This window comes from Hippopotamus amphibius, chromosome 4, assembly GCF_030028045.1.
Source record: "Hippopotamus amphibius kiboko isolate mHipAmp2 chromosome 4, mHipAmp2.hap2, whole genome shotgun sequence".
Lineage (NCBI taxonomy): Eukaryota > Metazoa > Chordata > Mammalia > Artiodactyla > Hippopotamidae > Hippopotamus > Hippopotamus amphibius.
Window position 1 is genome coordinate 46976675 of NC_080189.1, and position 22619 is coordinate 46999293.

General features: G+C 53.3%; 1 protein-coding gene across 1 annotated transcript in view; it reads left to right on the plus strand.

Moving 5' to 3' along the window:
• The first annotated feature begins 8770 nt into the window (after window positions 1-8770).
• The window catches only part of CRHR2 (corticotropin releasing hormone receptor 2), a 43594-nt gene continuing 29745 nt past the window's right edge, over window positions 8771-22619 (plus strand). The window contains exons 1-2 of the mRNA XM_057731937.1: window positions 8771-8857; window positions 17951-18044. Of these exons, the coding sequence (XP_057587920.1) occupies window positions 8771-8857; window positions 17951-18044 (181 nt within the window). The remainder of the gene's footprint in view (window positions 8858-17950; window positions 18045-22619) is intronic.

Below are 22619 nucleotides of genomic sequence, written 5' to 3' on the forward strand. Positions count from 1 at the left end.
GTTATTATTATAATTTTCAGTAACTCACAAAGCCCACGATTTGGAAATGCAGGAGTCAAGGGTTTAAGTGTGGGATTTCACTTCCTCATGAAATATGCTTCCTTAGGGACTTCCTAGCTGGCACAGTGGTTGGGAGTCTGTCTGCCAGTGCAGAGGACATGGGTTCAATCCCTGCCCTGGGAGGATACCACATGCCAAGGAGCAACTAGGCCCATGCGCCACAGCTATTGAGCCTGTGCTCTGGAGCCCGTGAGCCACAACTATTGAGCCCCTGTGCTGCAACTACTGAGGCCCGTGCACCTAGAGCCCATTCTCCGCAACAAGAGAAGCCACCACAGTGAGGAGCCTGCACACCACAACAAAGAGTGGCCCCTGCTTGCCGCAACTAGAGAAAGCCCATGTGCAACAATGAAGACCCAACACAGCAAATAAAAAAAGAAAAGAAAAGAAAAGAAAGAAATGTGCTTCCTTATAAGAATAGTGTGATGACCTTCCCTGAACACAAAGCAACAGGAAAGACTTTCTTTCCCTTCTTGCCGCTACCATCTAAGTGCATCCATCCTCCAGCCTGCCTGCCCTGCCCTGCAGATTTCAGACTCAAGACTGCAGTACAAACTCTCACCTGAATTTTCAGCCTCCCAGCTCACCCTATGGATTTCAGACTTTCCAGCTCCCATATCTGCAACAGCCAACTCCTTAAAATGAATCTCCTTTTATGTATCCATATCCTACTGGTTCCATTTCCCTAGAAAACCCTGATGAACGCAGGCAAAGCCAAAGAGCAGAGCAGCTCTGAGACCCGCGAGGGCGGGTCACGGCAGGCCGGGGGCTGGAGGCGAAGAGTGGCTTGAATTCGCCAGGCGGGTGCTCCTTTGAACGGTCTCAGCCCCGCCTCTCCGGTGGCCTGCGGCACACATCCACGACAGGAGCTGTCCCACGACGCACAGCCACAAGCGCCCTGCTGCAGGGCCTCTAACGGAGGGCTCTTCTCCCTTCCTATTTCCCAGCAGACAGTTTTCTGGGTGCTGCACACCCCCAGTCCCCAGGCTGGGGCGAGTGGGGCTGGGACCTGGCAGGGGTGAGGTTCAAGGTGGCAGATCCAGGCAGAGCCAACGGGAGCGGAAGGGTCTTGCTTCAACAAAGGGGGAGAAGTGTCTCATGGCCGAGCTCCCACATAGCAGGAGTGGCCAGAGGCTCAGGGGAAATGCATGTGTAGGCCGCCTGTGCAAGCCAGACAGAAGAGACCAGGGCAGGACAAGAGGCCAGCAGAAGCTGGGACTCTGACCAGAGGTGATCATGAGGACACGAGCTCCCTGGCATACATGACCACCTGGAGAGGTCACTGAAGCTCCCCTGGGATGCCAGATAACGTGCTTACACCAACTTGAGCTAAATCTCAAAGATCAGCTGTTGTCACATGGAAAGAGCTACGGATGGGAGAGGCCAAGGCGAAAGCAGCCCTCCCACAGTTGGGACACAGGCATGTTGGCTGGAAGGCAGGGCCCAGAGCAGCCCCGCGTCCTGTTTGAGGACTTTCTCAGAGCTGTGATTAAATGTCTCCTTGTTTCTGGCTTCTCTCTAGCCTGCGGCACTGCTGTGACTTATTGCGTATCTTGGGAAGGTGAAAGGCGGCGAATTAGGAGGTGCACGTCTTTAGCTGTCATAACCTGCATGTCCCCTAATTTGTCATTTTCAGGGCCTTCTCTTGTTCCAGGCACAGCTGAGGATGGTAGAGAAGAGGAGATCAGAGTGGAAGGAAGTGGATTTAACCCCACATCACTGACAGGCTGGCACTGGCCCAGGCAGCAAAGCAGAACTGCCACCCCCGACTGGGCCAGGAAGTTACCGGAGTGTCTGCCCGAAAGGCCATCAACCCCTAGCGTGGAGAGTGGCCAGGCAGAGACCAGGAACCCTGACAGGGAGACCAGCCCTCTGGGAATCTGAACTTCTCCATCCTCTTCCATGACGCGGGATAATGTAAGCCAGCCCAACCACAGAGGCAGCCTTATCCCCACTTGACAGATGAGAAGCTTGAGGCCCAGAGGGTGAAGCTTTTTGCTAAGGGCTGACAGCTGGTAAGACATTCAGTAGGACTGGACCCTCCCTCCCATGCAGGCTTGAGGTCAAGTTCAGTCAGATGCTCCCAGGTTGCCCAGCCAGTGGGCCTGCCTTTTGCCAGCAAAGGGCGGAATCCAGCCCCCACCAGCCTCACAGACCACTCACCTTTTATTAAGCTATGTCTCAGGCTCCTGCCTTCTGGGAGACCTACAAGTTACTCCGAAGCAGAGGCAGCCTGGCCCAGGGGAAGAGGAAGGGACTTGTGATGTGGCCTCATCTCACTCTGCAGCAGAGGTGGGAAGGAGAAAGGTCCGTGGCACAGCCAAGGAGCAGCCTACGGAGGAGTGGTCCTCCTGTAGGGCGCTCACTGGGCCTTGGCTTCTTCTCACCTATACAGTGGGGATGGGAACTGAGTGACGGTTAAGGTCCCTTCCAGCTCCAATGTTCTCTCGTGAGCAGCAACAGGACCAGAACTCAGGCCACCACCACTTTCTACCCTTAGAGCCTCCTGACTTGTCTCCTGCCTCTGGGGCATGTCCCAGCCAAGCCATTCCCCACTCTGTTCTCTCCAGAGGGCTGATGTGGCCACGTCACCCCCATGACCAGTTCCTCCAGCGCCTGCCTTCCCCAGCCCGCACGCCCCCTGGCCAGGGCTCTGCCCACTGCTCAGCCTCCCCTCAGTGGTCCCCGCTGCCCATCCATGACTGACACCACCCCCACAGCCTCGCGGGGATCCCCAAGCCTGTCTCGTTCTCACTCCCTCATGACCGCCTCTCCCCTGGCCTCCACTCCTCTGTCCTCACCCCGCTGAGCTCTGCTCATCCTCCACCACCCCAGAGGCTGGGTGGCATTGGTGACCCCACACTCACCGGCCCTCACAGCCCTTGTCTGTTCACTGATCTGTCCCCCCGACCATGCTGGGACAGCCACCGCGTCTTCTGTCCCTGCACCTGCATTTAATAGGTGCTCAATAACTACTGAACTCCCACTGACTGCCCTCTGCCTCCCTGCCCAGTGCGCGTACAGGAGTCCGGGAAAGGCAGGCTTGGGGGGAAACATTCAGAGTCTGCCCGTTGTGCCAGGGCCTTCTCCAATCTCTCTGTCCCTGACCCCTCCAAGCCCCCAGGCCCCCGTGGTCATCCCCACTCATCTGTCTACTTGACAAACACCTGTTAGGAACCTGCTCCATTCTAGGCACCCACAGTCACGCCTCTCGCAGGATCTTACACATAATGAGTCATCAGTGTTTGCTGACTTTGAACTGGAAGAGACAGAGTGACAATAATAACATCCCCTCACATTTCCAGGAAGTGGTGTCCTCCTCCGACCCTCACAATGACCCTGTATGGCAGGTGTTATTATTTCATTTCACAGGTACGGCAACTGAGGAGAAAAGGTAGAGGGAGATGTGTCATAGGGGCCACAGCAAGCACTGGAGCAGGGCAGACACCATAGACCAGACCCCTTCCCGGGGGACAGCAGTGGCCTGGTCCCCACCACCCTCGGGACCCCGTCCGTGGGTTTGCGCCCAGCCCAGCCCATGGCACCTGTCCCCGGGAGGAGCCTGCACCGGGGACAGGGGCAGCTGTGAAACCACAGACACGACCACCAGGAGCCAGGACCCCAGTGCCACTCAGCACTGGAGCCCAAGCTCTTTCAGAAAATGCAAGCCCCACAGCTGTTCTCCAGGCACAACGTTCAAGGCTCCTTGGTGAGCAGGTAAAATCTCTGCCAGAGCTGCCTTAATCCTTATTAATTAACCAGGATGACTTGTTTTTCTTTAGAGACGAGTGACAACAGAGCTGATCATAACTCATGCTTGGATCTGGCCTCCCTGACCCAGGATTTGGGAGGAAAGAGAGAGAGAGAGGGAGGGAGGGAGGGAGAGAGGGAGAGACAGAGAGAGAGAGAGTGCGATCAAAGTAATATCCCACAGAACCGACAGAAAAAAGCAAAAATAAAAAGTGAGCAAAATCAGTGCCTGTCCTTTCAGCGATGCTATAAAATCATGTTCTGAAATTGCATTGCAAAAGCATACTCTGCAGTCTGAGGCTAAATGGGTGTGACCACAGCTAAAAGAGGAGGTAGTATCATAAACCTGGGGGGCGAGATGTCACCTGGCCATAAGGGGGCGGTGCTCCCCCTCGTCTGCAGTGGCACCGGGTCTGAGAGGTGGGGTCAGTGTGGTGGCCCCGCAAGGCAGAGCAGGGAGTCTGGGCAACGTCCCCTTCGTGGTGCAGGCCCTGCCTTTCCCTCAGACTCTGCACTGAAATGCCATCTCATCTCTTAGGGCTGCTGCACCAGCCACTCTGCTTTCTTCTTAACTTCAGACTTGTTTTGCTATAACCCAAGACCACCCTGGGGCTCAAGCACACATTCTAGAATGCAGCTCCAACCCTGTTCCTCTTCCGCTCAGAGATACATGCAATCTGTGTCCGCAAGAACCCCAGTCTTCCAAAGTCACTCTTTCCTCTCATAGCCACACGTAACGACCTGACTGCCCCAGTCCATTAGACTTACAGAAAGTTGGGCTCTCCCCAACAGTTCTGGTTCCCAGACATGGGGATGGGGTGTCTTCCATTTTCCTGGTCACCTTTTACTCTAAATTCTACTCCTGTTCAATTCTTGATCCTTCTGTGTTGGTCAGAATTCTTTGGGTGGTAAGTGACAGAAACACACTTCACACTAGCTCAGGCATCAGGGAAGATTTATTGAGTCCCTTTTTGGGGGCAGAGGCAAAGTGGGTTTCCAGATGGACTGGAACCAGAGCCTCAAAGGCTACCAGGACCCTCTCCCCTCCTCTTTTCTCTTGCTCCCCTTTCCTTCAGCTTGGCTTTCCCCAGACAACAGTCAACAACCAAGCAATGGCTGCACTTTGCATCGGTCAGTTTCTCCAAAAGAAGAATAGTCTTTCTCTTTAATACAAAGTTTAAAAATCCCAGGGAAGGACTCTGAGTCAGTTCAGATCAGCCACCCACTGCTGTACCAACCACCTGAGCTCAGTGGGCTGAGGCCCTGTCGTTTGTCCAGCCTGGTTGATTGCATGAGGCCAATCCAATCACATGGCTGAGTTAGAACATGCACTGGTGAGTGGGGTGAGGGAGGAGAATCGTGCCCCCCAAGGAGGCAAAGAGTGATTCTTGGAGGGCAAAACAATCTTAGATATTACAATGGTTTATGACTCTCCGAAGAACCACAGTGCATAAACAGATACAAGTATGTCTATGGTATTAAAATTTCATAGGGGGAGAAGGCAACTAGGAAAAATTCTAAAAGGGCTCATTTTGGGTGAAGGTCTCACAATGAAAAAAAAAAAAAAACATTGAGAAACACTGGAGCAGAGGATGGAGCATTGCTCAGAAGGACAGGACCATTCCCGACAACGTAATGTCCAGTACCCCTGCCTCCTGCAGCTGCTGAGCCCTCTCCAGCTCTATCCACACAGGCACGCAGCACCCGTCTTCATTCCCCACGCACCACTAACACAGGGTGTCATGTAGGATGGACTATTTCTGAAAATGGGGGGTAGTGGAGGATAATTACAGCCCCATCACTAATGTTCACTGACTCTTCACGCCTCCAGGAAGCCCTTCCTGCCCATCCCTCCTCAGACCCAGCCTGCCCTGCAGTGCTTGTCCCCCTTTTCTCTCTGAGTCCCTGGGACAACCCTCAGCCCAGATCCCAGCCCTTCACCAGCTCAGATGCCAAACCAAGCTAAATCTCAGAATTTCCGCTGCTTTATTTTACCAAGCACACCACCCACCTCCCTTCTAGACCACCCTCGGTTCATCTTTCATAATCAAAAAGGGTCATAAAGGGCATAAGGCTCCTCTGTCCCAGTCTTCCCTTAGGAACAGAAAGCTTATACATGACAATCTCTATTAGCCTTGCGCAGATCATAGCTGCAGGCAGGGTTTCCTCTGCCATCAGCAGTTTCCGAAAGCAGAGAAGAGCTGTCCAGGGGACAACTCAGGGCCTCAGAGGTTTTTGTATGTTTTTTATTGTTGCTGCTGTTTGTTTTTAACCCATTACATTTAGGAGGGCTGACTCCAGACTTTCCTAACCTTCTAGGCTCCCTTAGGTCCCCAGAGGTGAGATGAGCATACCCATAGAGCACTCATAAAGGAGGTGCTGCCAGAAGAGGGGGCAGAGCAGGATACAAAAGGGAAAGAAGACTGGCAGCAGTGAGATGCCCGGGAGGCCCCCGTGTTAATTACATCTGGAGTTGGTCCACCTCCAGGGAAAGGAGCACCAGCCAGTCAACGGCAAAGCATGCCGTTGGGGGTTGGCAGATGTAAACCCCTGGGTTCCTGGGGCTCGATCCCCACCTTGGTGCAAATGTGGCTCTAGTTGTCCAAGAGATGGCCTTCTACGAACATTCCAGGTTGGGGGAGGGCACTGATTTAGAAACACAAGTAAAGCCAGGGAAGCACACACAGAATGCCCTGCTAGGGAGGAATCAGGACCCAGCACCCACGTGCCTGCTCTATAGATCTTCCTAAGAACTGGAGCAGATCTAGCTTCCCTGCAGCTGTCCTCCACTGCCTGGCCCTACACGGTCCCCACCCCAGCCAGACGCCCAGCCCAGCCAGCTGTGCATGTCCAGCTCCTTGCTCCTGCTCTTCCTGATTCCACCATCTGGAGGAAAGGTCTCTCCCTTCTCCACCTGCTTAAGTCATTCAAGGAGCTCCTGTAGCACCTTTCCCCCAGAGTCCACATCCCCCACTCCCAGAGCTGCCTTGCACCTGTACTATCTCTCAGCTCCCATCACAGTTACTCATGCCCAGATCTCACAGGTCCCACATCCCTTCCCTCTGCTGGTACTCTCTGCACAGGCAATGAGGCTGGCCTCAAGGTCTGAGCCTCTGCTCTGAGCTTAACAGCACCCATTGCGAGGCTGGCCATGGAGATGCTCCAGTAACACGTGCTGAAAAGACTGTTGAACCTCATGATGACCCATCAGCTCTGAGTCTACCCACCCTTCAACCAAAGCCTTGCTAAGTGGTCATCTCCTGCTAGGAGCCCTCTCTCATCAAGCCCATCCGACTGGGTCCAATAAAGCCATATCCTGACTCAGAGGTTTCCACCCGGTCAACTTCAAATGAATGGGGAGATCTGGCCAACTCTTCCTTTGTTCTCCCCATAAAGTTACCCCTGCAACCACCGGTGCTAGGCTCTGTGCAACAGAGGAAAGCGGGAGGAACAAGTAAAAGGAAGTGCCTCCCCTGCCTCCCCACCAAGCTGGCTGGAGGCCAGCCTCATCCAACGGGGCCATAAGAGAACAATCCACATCAAGCAGGAGCCGCGGGCTCAGATTTAGGCCCTGAGATTTCAGGGGAGGCCAATGTGGAAGCTGGTGCAGTCAGGAAGGGCTGCCTGGAAGAAGCAGGTGGAAGACAGGAAGACCTGAGGGATGGAAAAGTATTCCAGACAGAGACCAGAGTGAACAGAGTGTCTAAGTTTCTTGAACTTGGACTGTATGCACCTCATCTGCACCCTCCAGGAAAAGCTCGGTGCCTCACTAATCACATTCCTCAAATGCTTTCCCCTCAGATCCTAACAACACTGGAATTGCTGCTTAAGCTTTAAACTCTGTACACCAGGCCCACCCGTTAGAACAGTTCCACAGCCTTCTTCAGTGGTTCCCAGAGCCCTCACCTCCTGAGGCCTGGCCCAGCCCTAGGTTGGAACTGTCCCCCTCTGAGAGCAGCACTGCTCAGCCCTGCCTGATGTCAGGATCCCTGTGAAATTTGCTGAAACATATCCATGCCTGGGCCCTGTCCAAACCCATAGAATCAGAAGCTCTGGGTGGGGGCTGGCATTGCTGCATTTGTTGTCGTTGTTGCTTTGCTGTTTTGTTTTGTTAATACATTTTTTAGCATTTTATTTCAAATTTACAGAAAAGTTGGAAGAATGATCCAAAGTATACCCACTTACTCTTTGCCCACATTGACCAATTATTTACATTTCTCCTTATTTGTTTTACTGTTCTCTTTCTCTCTATATATGTATTTGTGTGTGTAATTGTGTGTGTATTTCTGAACCATTTGAAAATAAGTTAGAGATACAATATCCCCTTAGTCCTAAATACTACTCCCTGAGAACAAGAATATTCTCTTACCTATCCACAGCGCAGATCAAAACTGGGGCTTCATTTGAACATTGATACAGAACTATTATTTAATCTGGCCTCCACATTCAAATTTCAATCGTCCCAATGGGCAGTGGTGCTTGGTAAAAGCTGCCGGGACAATTAGAAGATGCTGGCAGGGCTGAGAAGCCTGGTGGGGATGAAATCCACAGAGCCCAGTCTGTGTGCTGGCCACAACCACAACCAAGACCCCCTCCTCCCTTTCTCAATTCCTCTCTCCCCAGGGTGGGGAGCTACAGCCCTGGCAAAGGTGGGTAGGCTGGTAAAAGGCATTAACCCCTTTCTGCAGACTGGAGGTAGAGTCTGGCCTCCTGGGCAGAAGCTGCTGCTCAGTACCGCTATAAATAACCTGGAAGGGGCGGGCTGTGGGGCGGTGTCACTGCGGACCCGGGAGGGGGGAGAATCCCCCCCGGTGCCCTGGGCCATACTTTGGCCGCCTGGCGCGTTGTGGAGGGAGGGGCCGGCTCAGCTCTGGCCGAGGGCGGGGGAGGGTGGGGGACGGGCGGGAGGGGCGGGACCGCTGCCCTGGGAGGTGCGCTCCTTTCCGCAGCCTGTGAGGGCATGGGGGGTCCTACCGGGACGCCGCACCTCCTCCACGCCCCGTACCCCATCCTCTGCCTGCTCTGCCTCCTCCCGCCTCTGCTCAAAGTAAGTGAGGGGAGTGCGGGGATCTGTTCTCAGGGTGGGGGCGCCGGGAGCGGGAGCTTCGGGCTCTCCTGGCTGCGGCGGTAGGGGGTCTCATTGCTCAGTTACTGGGCTCGATTTCATTCAGCCCTGTTAGGAGTTGGATGGAGGAGGTCTTAGGGCATGGTGATGGCGATGGGGTTGGGGATCCCTGCATCCGGCGATGGGATGGAGATGTCCTGCCTGGATGAAGGGGCAAGTGGAGGGGAGATGAAGCTCTTCACACCAGCTAGGATGGGACTTGGAAGCTCTTGTGGATGGGCAGAGCGCGTAGGGGGCACCTTAGTGTCTAGGACATGCCCTTCCTCAGGTCCAGAAATTCCCTGTCCCTTGTCCACTCTGACACCTCCTCCATCCTGCTCCTTTTCCCCTGCAGGAGCCTCAAGTCCCTTCCTCACCCCACCCCAGTTCTGGCCTTTCCCCACAAGGGACCATCAGAAAGCTGTCCCCCTTGTCCTGCAGCCTGGTCCCCATCCTCATCTCAGTGGCTGAAACCAGGCAGCCCTCAGTATCAAATGAGCAATGGGGCAGAGGGGGCACTTGGGGGCACCTACCTTGCCAAGGGTTTCTCAAAGCTGTGGGTGTCCCCCCACACCCAAAGCTGTGAATGTACCCACTGGCCAGAGTCAGGATCTGCAGGTGGAAGCCCAGGATGACGGGATGGAGAGGAGTTGTACAGAAACAGCTGAAGAAGTGGGGGTGAAGCTAGGAGGGAGTGATTTCCAGAAACAGATGTGGGAGGAATCTACCTCTTATCTTCTCCCCATTTTACAGATGGGGAAACTGAGGCTCAGCGAGTGAGGGTGTGGCCTGTCTTAGGCCACACTTTTCATGAAGAGCCACAACATTTGAAGGGTTCAGAGGCCATGCAGTGCAAGGGATGGAGCTAGGCTGGAGGTCAGGAGGCCTGGCCCTGTCCCCATATGTACACAGAGGACTCCTTCGTTCAGCACTCATTCAACAGATGGGTAGTGAGCGTCCACCGTCTGTGGCAAAGTGGCTTTGCAGACAGACCTGATCAAATCCCTGCTCTGTTGCTTAGTGTGTGACCTTGGACAGGCTGCTCAAATTTCCCCAGCCTCAGTTTCCTCCCGGGTAAAATGAGGATGATTTTGGTGCTTACTGAATAGGGTTGTCATGAGGAATAGCCGAGATCGTACAGGTAAAGCTGAGTACCGTGCCTGGCACAGAGCAAGCACTCAGTAAATGCAGCTGGGTTTTGTGCCAGGCACTAGAGATGAAGACACTAGGGGCCCTGCCCTTCCCGTGGGTCTGGTCAGGTGGAGGAGAAGAGAGGGCACCATGCCGAGGTGTGGTCAGTGCCCCGATGGGCAGATGGCCCCTACACCTGGCAGGTCCTTTTAATGACATGGCAGGGATGCGTGGAGGCTGTGCAGTGGGTTCACTACCACCTCCACCGCCCACCCCCCTCCTGATGTCTTGAACTCTGAGCTCTTTTTGCCCCTTTGCGCTTGTTCCCGGGATAGGTGCCTTCCTAGAGAGCTGGTGTTAGAGCCAGGGCTGCCCCTTGGCCCTCCCCCTCTGCCGGCCGTGATGCCAACCGCCCAAGCTGGTTAGACAGAGGGGGTTTCTGGTTGCTGTCCTAGAGCCTGGCTGGGTTGAGGGGTCTGTGGGAGGGTACCCTGGGTCCCGGGGATATCAGAGCTGGGAACCTCAGAGGCAACAGTCTGCTCCTCCCTTGGAGTCAGCCCAGGCCCTGCCCCAAGCTCCCTGGATGTCCCAAGACTAGAGACTTGTTACTCACCCACTAGAGACTGGTTACTCATCATGTAACTCGCTAGAAAGGACCGTGGTCTCTCTGGCCCCAAAGCACACGCTTTCTTGCTCTGGGTCTTCGTAGTAATGAGATTTATTTCTGAGTCCTTGTCTAACTATTTGGAGATTTCTGCTGTCTGAAAAGAGAGTAAGTGATCTGGAGCGGATGGTAGAGAAGGAAGGCAACCCAGGAGGGGCCTGGCCCCCAGCCCTCTCTTTTATTCAATAATACTTGATTCAACCAGTATTTAAGAAGGATCATGCCTGGTAAAGACATAAGGGTGAAAACACCAGCCCATGGTCCCTGCCCTACGGAGTTGATAGCCTAGAGAAGGCACTGGCCGAAGCAAACAATGGCTAAGAATTAAGAGTGTATTTACAGACTCTGGTCATGGGAACTGAGAACAAATGTGTGCAGGTATAAGAGCCTCTGCCAGGATTGGGAGGAAGTCCGGGGGGAGGTGGGCAGGATGGTAGGGATGGAGATGGGGGGGTCCTAGAGGGGCCCTGAGGAAAGAGCAAGCGGGGCTTGGTGGGGGGTGGGGGGGCTTCAAAGTCCCAACCCTGAGAAGTGCTGTGAGGCTCCAGGGAGCCTGGCGGGTCCTGGTGGGATCTGATTTCTATCCCAGGGCACAGGGAGCTCAGTGTTCGCTAAGCTGGGGAGGGGCCTGATCTGAATTGCAGCTGTGGAAGTTCCAGCTGATGTTCGAGTGGGGAGGACACCCTTGGTGAGCCCACACTGCAAAAGCCTAGAGGGGCCAAGCCTGGGCCCTGGTGCTACCAGTTACCCTCTGAGGCCTTTGAGAAGCTACTTTGGGAAGCAGTGCTGAAATCACGCAGCCTTCTTGGGCAACAGGAGCCGTGCTAAGCCCTTTACTAAAACACTGGGAAGGTTGGGACAGTTATTTACAGATGGAAATGGAGGTCGAGTAAGGCTAAGAAATATGGCTGCTGGATTCCAAAACCCTTGATTCTAAGCTTGCCTCCCCCTCGGTGAAGACCCTAGAAGTCTTGTCTGGGTCCAACCCCTTGGACCTTTGAGCAACAAAATGCTCCCCCCCCAGGGCCTCAGAACAGCACTTCTATGGTCTCTTGCCCCAGGTTCTTGCTTCTGGTGGGGCTCTGTCCTGAGAAGGGTCAACCAAGAGGGAAGTCCCAGACTCCGGAAGCCTGGACCCTCCCTAACCTGCACAGCCCTCCCCAAGACCAAGGCCAGAGCCCTGCACAAGGCCCCCCACACACATCCGGGGTCTGCAGGTGGGGGCAGGGGACTCAAGGGCCATTAACCAGAAGTTAATTCATCTAATAGCTCTTCCCCCAAATTCAACTACTCTCTGAGTGTTTTCTAACCTAATCAGCTAATTTAGTCTCTCTGTTTTTGCCATTTTGTCCATGTTTTAGTGTGGTTTTAAAAAACCAATTTGTCTGAGGACACTGCCTGTTTAATTTCATATTCCTAGTAAGTCTGAGATTTGCAGCACTTTATGAATTATGGGACTATTCTGTATTTTCTTAGCTGTCATTTTCTACTTTATCTAATTTTAAGCATTTTTAGGACTCAGTTTGTCTAAAGGCACTGTATTCAAAATTCTAATATTTTAAGATGTCATTTCAAATCTGCCAGAGGGCGGGATATATTATCCAATAAGCTTATTTTGTTTAGTCTATTTAGCATCTACACAGGGATTACCACATGCTTGGTACTGTTCTAAGCCCTGACACATATTACCTGCTTTAAGCTTCACAACCACCCTGGGGCATAAGGCCATCATTATCCCCATTTGACAAATGAGAAAGCTGAGGCAAGGTCATGTGCTCAAGGTCACTCATCTGGTAGTAGCAGGGCCAGGATCCAAACCAGGCAGCCTGACTCCAGGCTCCCTTCCATTTATGAAAATGCAAGCTACTCAGATGCCAAAACAAATTAGAAAAAGGTGACTTTTAGGCAAACTGACCGTAGATGAGTCGATCAGTAAGGAGATAATGTTATAGGACCTCCTGCTGGCTAGCTCCCGCCTTCCCTCCCTCCTCAGTCCCTCAGACATCTGTGTGCAGGACCCAGGGCTTGACACAGGTCAGGTAAGAGGGAGACACGCAAGAGGGAGCCACAGGCTCTCAGAGATGAGAGAGAACGCGTGACAAGGAGAGGCCTGGGAGTTTCTCCAGGCATGTTGGCTGCTGGATTCAGACTGGAAGGGAGGGTGGGACATCTCAGGAAGAAGGACCTGCTGGAGCACTCAGGGAAGGGACAGCCCGCTGGAAAGCTGCTGTGCGCTCCTGGGGTCCTGAACTGAGCATCTAAAGTCTCCCCTTCCAGGAAGCCTGCCTGGATGCTCCAGAAAATAATTACCTACTTCCTTCCTCTAACTGCCAATCCCTCACCCTCTGCCTCAGCCAGCCTCAGCTCCAATACGGCCTCTCCTGTGTCTGTTTAGGGCCTAGACTCTGCCTCCCCCCAACTTTCCTCCCTCTCTTCTACCCCTCCTTTCCCTTCTACTCCTCTTCCTCCTCTCCTTTCTCCAACATCCCCTCTCTCCCGCTTCTCCTCCCCTTTCATCCTCCCTCCCCATTCCCCCATCTCCAGCGTCCCCATCTCTTCCTCCTTCCCTGGGGCAGGGCCTGAGTTTCTCCTTCCTCTATTCCTAGCTCTGGCTCAATGAAACCAGTGAATGAAAGAAAACACCGGGGAGGAATCCTCCCCCTCCCAGAGGAGTCCTCTCTGACCTTGGGCAGAGAGGGAGGAGGCAAGGAGGGAGCTCACCCCGTTCCCCTCCAGTTACTGGCAGCCTGGCCGCAGGACATGTGGTCCCAAATCTCCCAGGCCTAGACCAGCAGCTAAATTTAGTGGAAACTTTGTCACCAAGCCAAGAGGGAGCTCTAGGCTGGGCCAGACCCCCTGGCTCCAGGGAGGTGGCACTTTGAGGCCCGCCTGGCCCCTGGGGCACAGGTTCTGCCTGGACAGGGCCCAAGGTGGAGGAAGAGCAGCTGTCATCTTGGCTCTGACCTGCTGCCTTCTCCCCTGCCAGGGCCTCTCCCTTGCCCTCATCTAAGGTGAGGGCTTCCAACTCCAGGCACAAGAGGCTGGAACTAGGAGCTGGGCCGTCCTCAAAGGGACAATTCAGAGAGAAGGAAACCTGACAAGCAGGAAAAGCCCAGAACTGAGCTCCCAGAATTAGGGGCAGGGGTGCAGCTCTCCCTGGCGGAGGGGGCCATGGTCTCAGCTAAATGAACATTTATTGAGCACCTGCTACGTGCCAGGCTCTGGACTGGGAACTGGGGACCCAGATGTGAAGCAGACAGATTTAGGCCCTGAGCTCCAGCAGCCTATAGCCTCATGGGGCAGGGCTGAGGGGTGGGGACAGCTCTCTGCCCCATGACAGCCAAGAGCTGATCAGTACAGAAGCCCAAGGTCCCCCACAAAAGAGAGATAATGGGGTCTTTGGGTGGTTCAGAGTAAGTTCTAGAAGCCAGACTTCTCATCTCCCTTGAGCAAGGCCCTGCCTGACTGGCTGGGTCTGGCTTCCCTCCCCGCCATGACCTAGCTCTCTGCCTCCAGGCCCCCACTCCACTGGTGAGAGCAGCTTCTTACACACTCTGTTTGGGGAGAGAGTCCTCCCAGCATCCATGGATCACAGGCCTTCACCTTCTCACCCAGGACCATCTCTTCTGTGTGTATCTGACCAACTCATAACCTACTAGACTGTCCAGTCCTGCCTCCATCCTTGCCGTGTGGCCTTGGAAGGTGACTTCACCTCTCTGGGCCTCAGTTGCCTGACCTGTAAAATGGGGTCATTCGCAGCTACCTTAAAGACTGTTGTGAGGAGTAAATGGACCTTCCTGAAGCATTTAGAGCTGCGTCTAGCACAGGTAAATGCTGACTTCACGTCCAAGAAGCCTCTCTTTCCCACCCTCCATCTTCTTAATTGCTGTTTCCTGAGCAAGCCCTATGCTACCCTGCCTCCTAGCCTTTGCTTGCTCAGATCCTGCCCCTGGGACTTCTTTCTGCTCTTCTTACCCTCCCTCCTACCTCGGGCCAGGTCCTTCCCCGCTCTTGGACTCGGGTGCCATGCCCAGCTTCCTCACCCAGCATCCACTGAGCACTGTTGAGCAGTGAGCCCAGTGAGGGAGGTGAAGGTGCATCTTCAGGGACCACTGTCTGCAGGAGGGGGTTGCTGAGGGCTGAGGTGGAGCTGCTCTGGCTGGAGAGTTTGGAAGGTGGAACACGGGGTTTCTAGGAGGCTTTTCTGGAGGAGGAGGGCTTGATCTGGGCCATGGGACTCCCCCAAATGAGGTTTGAACCCTCCATTGCTGAGCTTGTCCTTGACAAGAGCTACCATGTAACACATGCTTTCTCTGCACCAGCTCTTGACAGTCAGTGATGTGTTTAATGTGCACAAAACCCCATGGGAGTTGTATTATCCCCATTTTCAAGGAAGAGGCCAAGGCTCGAAAAAGTTAAGTAACTTGGCCAAGGCCACAGAGCTGAGAAGAAGCATCCCCAGAGCCCTGAATGTAGGCATGTTTGCAGTCTGCCACCTCTGAGAGCTCATTGCCCAGGCCGGGGGGGTAATTATTTATGGTATGTCTCTTCTTTCCCCGGCCCACCACTTTCTGAGGGCACCAGTCTCTTCTTTCTTCTCTCTGCCCATCCACCACCAGCAGCAGCAGCAGCTCTGTCCAAAATAGGCACCTCTAGGGTATATTGTGGGTTTGAACTGAGTCAAATCCACCCAACCAGCCTCTTAAAGAGAATGAACATCTTTGGCTTTGCCAGCTTATTGGACCAGTGAAGAAGGAGATGGAGATGGAGTCCAGACCTTGGAGTTATTCCAAAACTGCTTCTGATGTGATCGCCCATTTTGCTCAGGCATGGACAGCACACATCAATACTGAGCACGGCAGCCTGTGTCCCCTGCTTTGTTCAGCAAGAAGACTCGACCATGGCCTCAGACCACAGCGACTGACACAAGGACAGCCCCACAATGCCCGAGTCCTGGCGGAGGGTGCCCTGCTGCCCCTGTTGTGAGCTCAGAGCCCAGTGTTCAGAAACCCCCAAAGTTGAACATGGGATGGGGCCATAGCGTGGCCACTGGGGGCTTTGAGAGAAGGACTTTGAATGTTAAATGCAAAATCTGGTCGGCCAGAGAGTCCACCATCAACACCACATGACTCTGCTTCAAGCATTGCCTCTGCCGTGACCTCCGGAGGCTGGTGGCTCACTGGGAACTTGGTCCCCACCCCCCAGGAAGAGCGTTATTAGCTGCTTCTTAAACAAAGAGAAGGGGATTGGGAAGGGGTGTTAGGTCAGGCTTAGGGCCCACACTCTCCCCAGACCTAGCTGTGTGGGACATCAGAATTCTTCCTGGAAGATCCCAGCATCCACAGTGTCTCCTCCCCCGCCCACCTCACCCCTGGCAGGTGGCTCTCTGGGCAGCTGGGCCGTCCTGCTGCTCAAGAAACTGATGCTGGGGAGCTCCTGGCAGCCCCGGGATATGTGAACAGCAAGACCACGGCCCCCAGTGTCTGTCCTGCAGGCCCCGCGGCCAGAGCTCCCAGCGGGTGGCTCAGGAAGCCCCTCACAGCGCACGCACGCGCGTGCAGACGCACACACTACACACACTACACACACTACACACATACTACTCACACATACACCCACACACCCTACACAGACATATACACACCCCGCACACATACCCCTTACACACACACTAATCTCACACACAGTACCTCTGCTCCCCAGCACTTCCTCCTGCCCCCAGCCCTGTGGAAACAGTTGGTGGAAGCCAGGTGCAGTGAGTGCCTGTAGGTGGTGGCCGTACCGCCCTCAGCTCTCCCATCTGACCAAGGAGGGTCACTAATTAGGAGCTCCAGGCCAGGGTGGTGAGACTGAGCGTGCAGTCTCCAGCCCCAGCACAGGAAATGGACTGAGCCCGATGTAGGAAACGTGATGTTTGAGGGCTGTCGGGCTCTGGTCCTGGGGACATCCTAGGGCAAACATTGACCTAGCTGCCAGGGAGGGAACATCTGACAGGCAAGAGAAAGGGGAGGGGCTGCCCACTAGTGGGGCAATGCCTTCTAGAATCCCAGAATCAGGAATATTGGTCTTGGGGGGAGTACAAAAGTCATCTTGCATACACATGCACAAGTGCACACACACACACACACACATGCAATGGCCACTAGGCAAAAAAAAGTGGTGTTCTTGGAAAGAATGGGAGACGTGTTAGAATCTCAGAGGGCATTGTTTTTGTTCAGTCTCACACCATGCATTCCCCAGCCTTTCTGCCTTTGCACAGGCTTTGTTCTCTATCTAATACGCCCTTCCTGGCACCACCCTACCAACTGGGGAAACTCCTACTCAACCTTCAAAGCCCGCATCAGCATGACCTCCTCTGTAATTCTACCCCATTTCTTCTCAGCAAATTGTAGACACTGTAACAAGTTGGTTATGTATCCATCTTTCCCACCAGAAGATGGTCCCTTCAAGGGCAGAGATAACCACATCTACTTTATGCCTCTACATCCAGAACCCTTTCGTGACTTTTTTCAGGAAATGGGATACTAGATGGTTTCTGTCTTTTGGATGGGATTGCCATCATTACAACAACCATGTTTGTTCCTTGGCAAGTGCCCACATTGGCACAGTGGTCCCTTCCTTTCCCCCTACTCATCCTTCTAGTAGCCCCCAAAGTGCCACCTCTTCCAGGAAGCCTCCCCTGCCTTCCCAAGTCCAAGTTAGGAGTCTCTTTCATGTGTTAACCTTTGTAACCTGTTTACCTGTGTGACAGGGAAACAAAGTCAATCCATCCACTCTTCTCCCCTCTTTTCTGCACCTTCCAAGTCTAGGGGTTCCCTACCTGACCTAGGACTACCCTGAGGACACGCACTGTGTCCCCCAGCCAGGGCCTGACACACTGTAGGCACTGTATGAATGTTTGCTGGGGAAATGAACAGCCGCACCCCAGCTTTGCTGACAGGACACAAGACACATCCTATCCTGAGGAGAGGACCTTTGGGGGCTGAGGGATGGACAGAGCGTATTCTTCCCTTGGGGCCAAGCCAGGCTGGACCACTTCTAAGGCCTTTTCAGGGTTCCAGGCCTGGCCAGGCTGCTGTTCTGTTGTGTGGCCTTGGGCAGTTCCCTCCTCTGTTTTGTCCTCTGTACTGTAGAGGAGTAAGGGATGAGTGACAGGACATGGCGGGATGGGGTGAGGGAGGGGCGGACATGTCCCGTCACTCTCTAGCCAGGACCTGACCCTCATTTCTCCTGTCCTCTAGGCGGCTGGGCCCAGCCAGGCACACAGAGACCAGCCCGTGTGGGCACTGCTGGAGCAGTACTGCCATGCAGTCACGACCCTCGCCAACCTCTCAGGTATGCCAGCCCCCTGCCACCACCGGCAGCAGATGCAGGGAGATGAGGGCGGGCCCCAGGGCCTGGGGGAGAAGCAGGCTCTCCGGGGCCAGCCAAAGCTGTGGGTGGTGGACGGTGATTGGATTCCAGGTCTGGGCCTTGTGTCTGTCCTCGGGCAGCCCCCTTCCCCATTTGGGGCTCAGGTTCACTGATGATGAAGGGCTTGGCCAGGAGTCCTCCACCAGCTCCCGGCCCCCTGCATCTACACCCAAGGAAGCTGTGGCTGATAGTCACATGCCCGAGGAGGGGGCACCTCTCTGCTTTCAAACTCGGGCAAGACGGGCAGAAGGTGTAAAACACATTCTCCTGTTGCCGTGGCTACAGGTGTCACCTCCTGGTAAGAACTTGTGAAGTAGCAGCTGGGCCCCTGAGTTCTGACCCCTTAGAGTTTTCTGGCAGCTGATTCAGAGTCAAGTCACTGCAGAGCTCAGAAGAGTCCTGGGTCTTAATGGGTTCTGGAAAGATGTCCCCAAGGCCCCACCCAGTGTCCTGGCCTTCTCAGGGCTGCATCTACAGAAACAGCAAGAAATGAGGAGGGCTTCGGGTGCCCCTGGGATCTGGAGCTACTGCAGGGGCACGAGGAGACAAGGGTGCTGACCCGAACTGAGACCAGCATCAAACAGCCTGAGTCACGCGTGAAGAGGAAGACCTTGTTGTCTGCCCTCCTTACAGTGGAGTGGTCAAGAGCTCAGGTGTTGAGATCAGAGAGACCGGAGTCTGGATCCTAGCACCTCCGCCTAACAGCTGTGTGGGCCCAACCCATCTTTATTAATCTGCTTGGGCTGCTGTAAAATCCCACAGACTGGGTAGCTTAAACAACAGCAATTTACCATTCTGGACCTTAGAAGTCCAAGATCAAGGTGTTGACAGAGCTGATTCCTTCTGAGGCTCCTCTCTTTGGCTGGTTGACGGCCGTCTTCTCTCTGTGTCTTCACGTGGTCTTCCCTCTATGCTCTTCTGTGTCCTAATCTCCTCTTTCAACAAGGACCCTCGTCACATTGCATTAGCGCCCCCGCCAATAACCTCACTTTAACACAATTATCTCTTTAAAGAATCTATCTCCAAATACAGTCAGCTTCTGAGGTCTTAAGGATTGGCGTTTCAACATACGGATTTGGGGGACACAATTCAACCCATAACATCTGAGCCTCTGTTTCCTCATCTGGTAGAAACAGGTCAAAGTCAACCTCAGAGGCTTACTGCGAAGGTTGAACGAGAGACCATGGCTACACCAGCGTGTCAAGCAGCCATCAGACAAAAAATGGAGGACCCCCATTTCAGGAGGGCCCCCACCTTCCCTTCACCAGCGCTCTTTGCTCTCAGAGGCAACGCTTGTTTATCAGCAAACCCACCGCCATCTCCCTGCCCTCCCTCCTCACCCAGTGCGTGGCATGGACCCTCTCCTTCCCCGTGACCTCTGGCGGATGATACCCACGCTCCCCACCGCTGAGTCTAGTGGGGAGAGTCCCGGCCTCTCCAATCACAAGGCCTCCTCTGCTTGACTTGTAATATCATTCCCCCGTTTATAAACGGAATACAAATTGTATATATTTAATTTGGAAAAAAATTTTTAAAAATCAAAGAAGACAATAAGTGCTCATTATCCCACAACCCAGGAAATTTTTATAATGTTTGCATCCGCCAGAAATTTATCAAACCATAGAGCCTCATGTTTTTTTCTTTTTTTCCCACAAAACTGAGATGATCCTGTCCACAATTTTGTAACCTGCTTTTTTTTTTTTTTTAACTCACAGTGAACATTTCCCTTTGTCATTAATTATTCATCCACCACATTGCAGGTGGTGCTGCCTGGCATCGCTTGTGGGGATGCATCGTCCTTCATTAACTGTGCCCCTGCAGGGGGGCTTGCAAGCTGTCAGGACACCCTTGGACTTCAGGAATAGTTTCTTAGGTCCCATATGGTAGAGATCTCCTTTCAGGTGTCCACTGATCGGGGTAATGCATATTGACTAACAACAGGTTCAGAAACAAGTAAAACCAAACAACCTATTGTTTAGATGTACATACATGTGATAAAACTGAAAAAACTAAGAGCAAAGCAATGATAAACACAACATTCAAAAGAACGTTCCCTCTGAGGAAGGAGTATGTAGATAAATTTGTAAGTGACTGGTAATGATTTCTTTTTGAATTGCACAATAGATTCCTTCTATGTGCTACTACATATAAACTTCCATAAAAGAAAAGACTAAAATGAAATAAAGTTGGGCCATGTATGGGCTAATGATGACAAGGGGTAGTGAATGATGATCAATTAAATTGTGTGCCCCTGAGGGCCAAATAAAGGAAAAACACACATAATCACAAGAGACCTCAGGCCAGCTTTAAATGGGTTATTTCTGTTTTATTCATCACAGAGGAATCTAATAGAGCATGTACTGTAAGTTGTAAGGCATATTATTTTTTCAGTCCATAGGCAAAATAAGGGTCCAAATGGAATCAAGGATCCCTTGAAATAACTCCTTAATCCAATACACAGACACACACACACATCCACACACACATCCATCTACACACATATGCACACACATACATCCACACACACATCCACACACATCTACACACACACACACACATCCACACACATACATCTACACACACAAACACACATACATCCACACACACACACATCTACACACACACATACATCTACACACACACACATCCACACACACATACATACACACACACACACACACACACACACACACACCAGGGCTGGTCAAATGGGAAGAGAACCTTGGTCCGGGAGGCAAGGCTGCTGCCAAGGCCTTTGTTCTTTCAGTGGTGACCCTCTAAGCACAGGCTGGAGCATTCTGATGGGTGCTGGGGACTGCCTAGTGAACATGGCCAGCCCTGCCCTCCAGGAGTCACTGTAGAAAAATCAACGACCTTGATGTGACATAGACCAGCCCCCGAAGATGGCAACACTGAGGAGGGCCACCTACCCCAGAGAAGACAAAGGAAGTGAGGGCTAAGCTGAACATTGGAAGGGTGAATGGGAGTCGGCCAGGCTGACTGGAGGACAGCGGTAAGGGCATTCCCGGCAGAGGGAACAGCACATGCAAAGGTGCAGAGGTAGAGAATGTTCCCAGGGAATGGCGAGTTGTTCCAAAGCCCATCTCAGGTTGAGCAGGAGGGAGAGGATGGAGGTTAGATACTCCTGAAGAATGTTGTTTGCAATGCTAAAGAGCTGGGGTCCTCCCAAGGGCATGGGGAGCCCCTCCTGTCAGAATTCACATGATCGTAGGAAACTCACTTCCTCTGCCCAGTGGAGGAGGCAGGGGGCCCAGTCTGCTGTGGAGATGAGGATGGTCGGGGCGCGGTTGGAGGGGAAATTCCCTTTCCTCCTCTGGGCCTCCCTTTGGCCATCTCTAAATGACAGTGTGGGGTTGAACGGTTGCCAGGGACCTTCCTGGTCCACAGCCTGATCCCAAGGCTCGACCTGAAGACACCAGGCCATCCTCCCTGTGCCAAGGTGGAGTGGGTATGGTGGGGAAGGAGTATCTGACCTGGCCTGGGGCACTGTCCTTTTGGCGTCTCCCAAGCCTCCACGTCGTCAGCAGTCCCACTGCAACCCCGCAGGACCTGTCCTAGCCCTGCATACTCCCTGTCTCTTCAGCTGACGGAGCGCAGCCCCTCAGACATGCAAAGACAGATTCTGTCCCCTTAAATCCTGTTTTCCGCTGCTGTTTGATGGGTGGTGGGATGAATGACAGAACACGTGTGTGGCGTGCAGACACGTGACTGTGCGAGACGCCGTGTGTGTTTCTCTTGTGCTCTGCGTGCCTATCTGGTGCTAGGCTGTGCACTGGAGGACCATCCACCACCACCGCAGCTGACGTCAGAGGTGGGCCCAAGGCACCTGCCCTTCCCCCACGCTGCTCATGACACTCAGGTATCTTCCCCAGCACCTGTCACACTTCCCTGAACTTATTTGCAACCTGTCCCATCAGTCTGGGGACACATGGACTGTCCCAAATACCTCTGCCCCCATGGCTGGCCTGGGAGCTCACCTCCATCCCAGGGACCTCCCACCCGCCTCTGCTTCCTTAGCTAGCAAAAAGGCCAAGACTTCATTTAATTGTAGTTGAATTTAAGTGAGGAAAGTTTTCAGTCTTTACAATTTCTTCCTCATTTAATTATTTGCAAACACTAAAATGAGCTGTAAAATCAACTTGTTCCAAAGCTGCTCCTTTTTCCATTTTCCTCTCTGTCACATCTAGAATAACAGGCAGTCATGTCTATGATGATAAACTCCACGACGAAATGACCCTGCATCCTAGAAACCAGGGGACCTTGGGTCTGTGGGCCTGTGCTCAGGCCCCGACTGTCCTATCAAGATGCAGAATGACCTTTGCCTCTGCCCCTGAAATGGTCAGTTCCCAAAGGAACTTTTATCCTATGTGCTTTCCCAGTTAAGAGCAATCCAGGTCACCCAGGCCATCCCAACGTTCTGCATATGAGACGATAAGCCCTTGGCCTCTGGACATTGGGCACTCACCACCCCCTGAG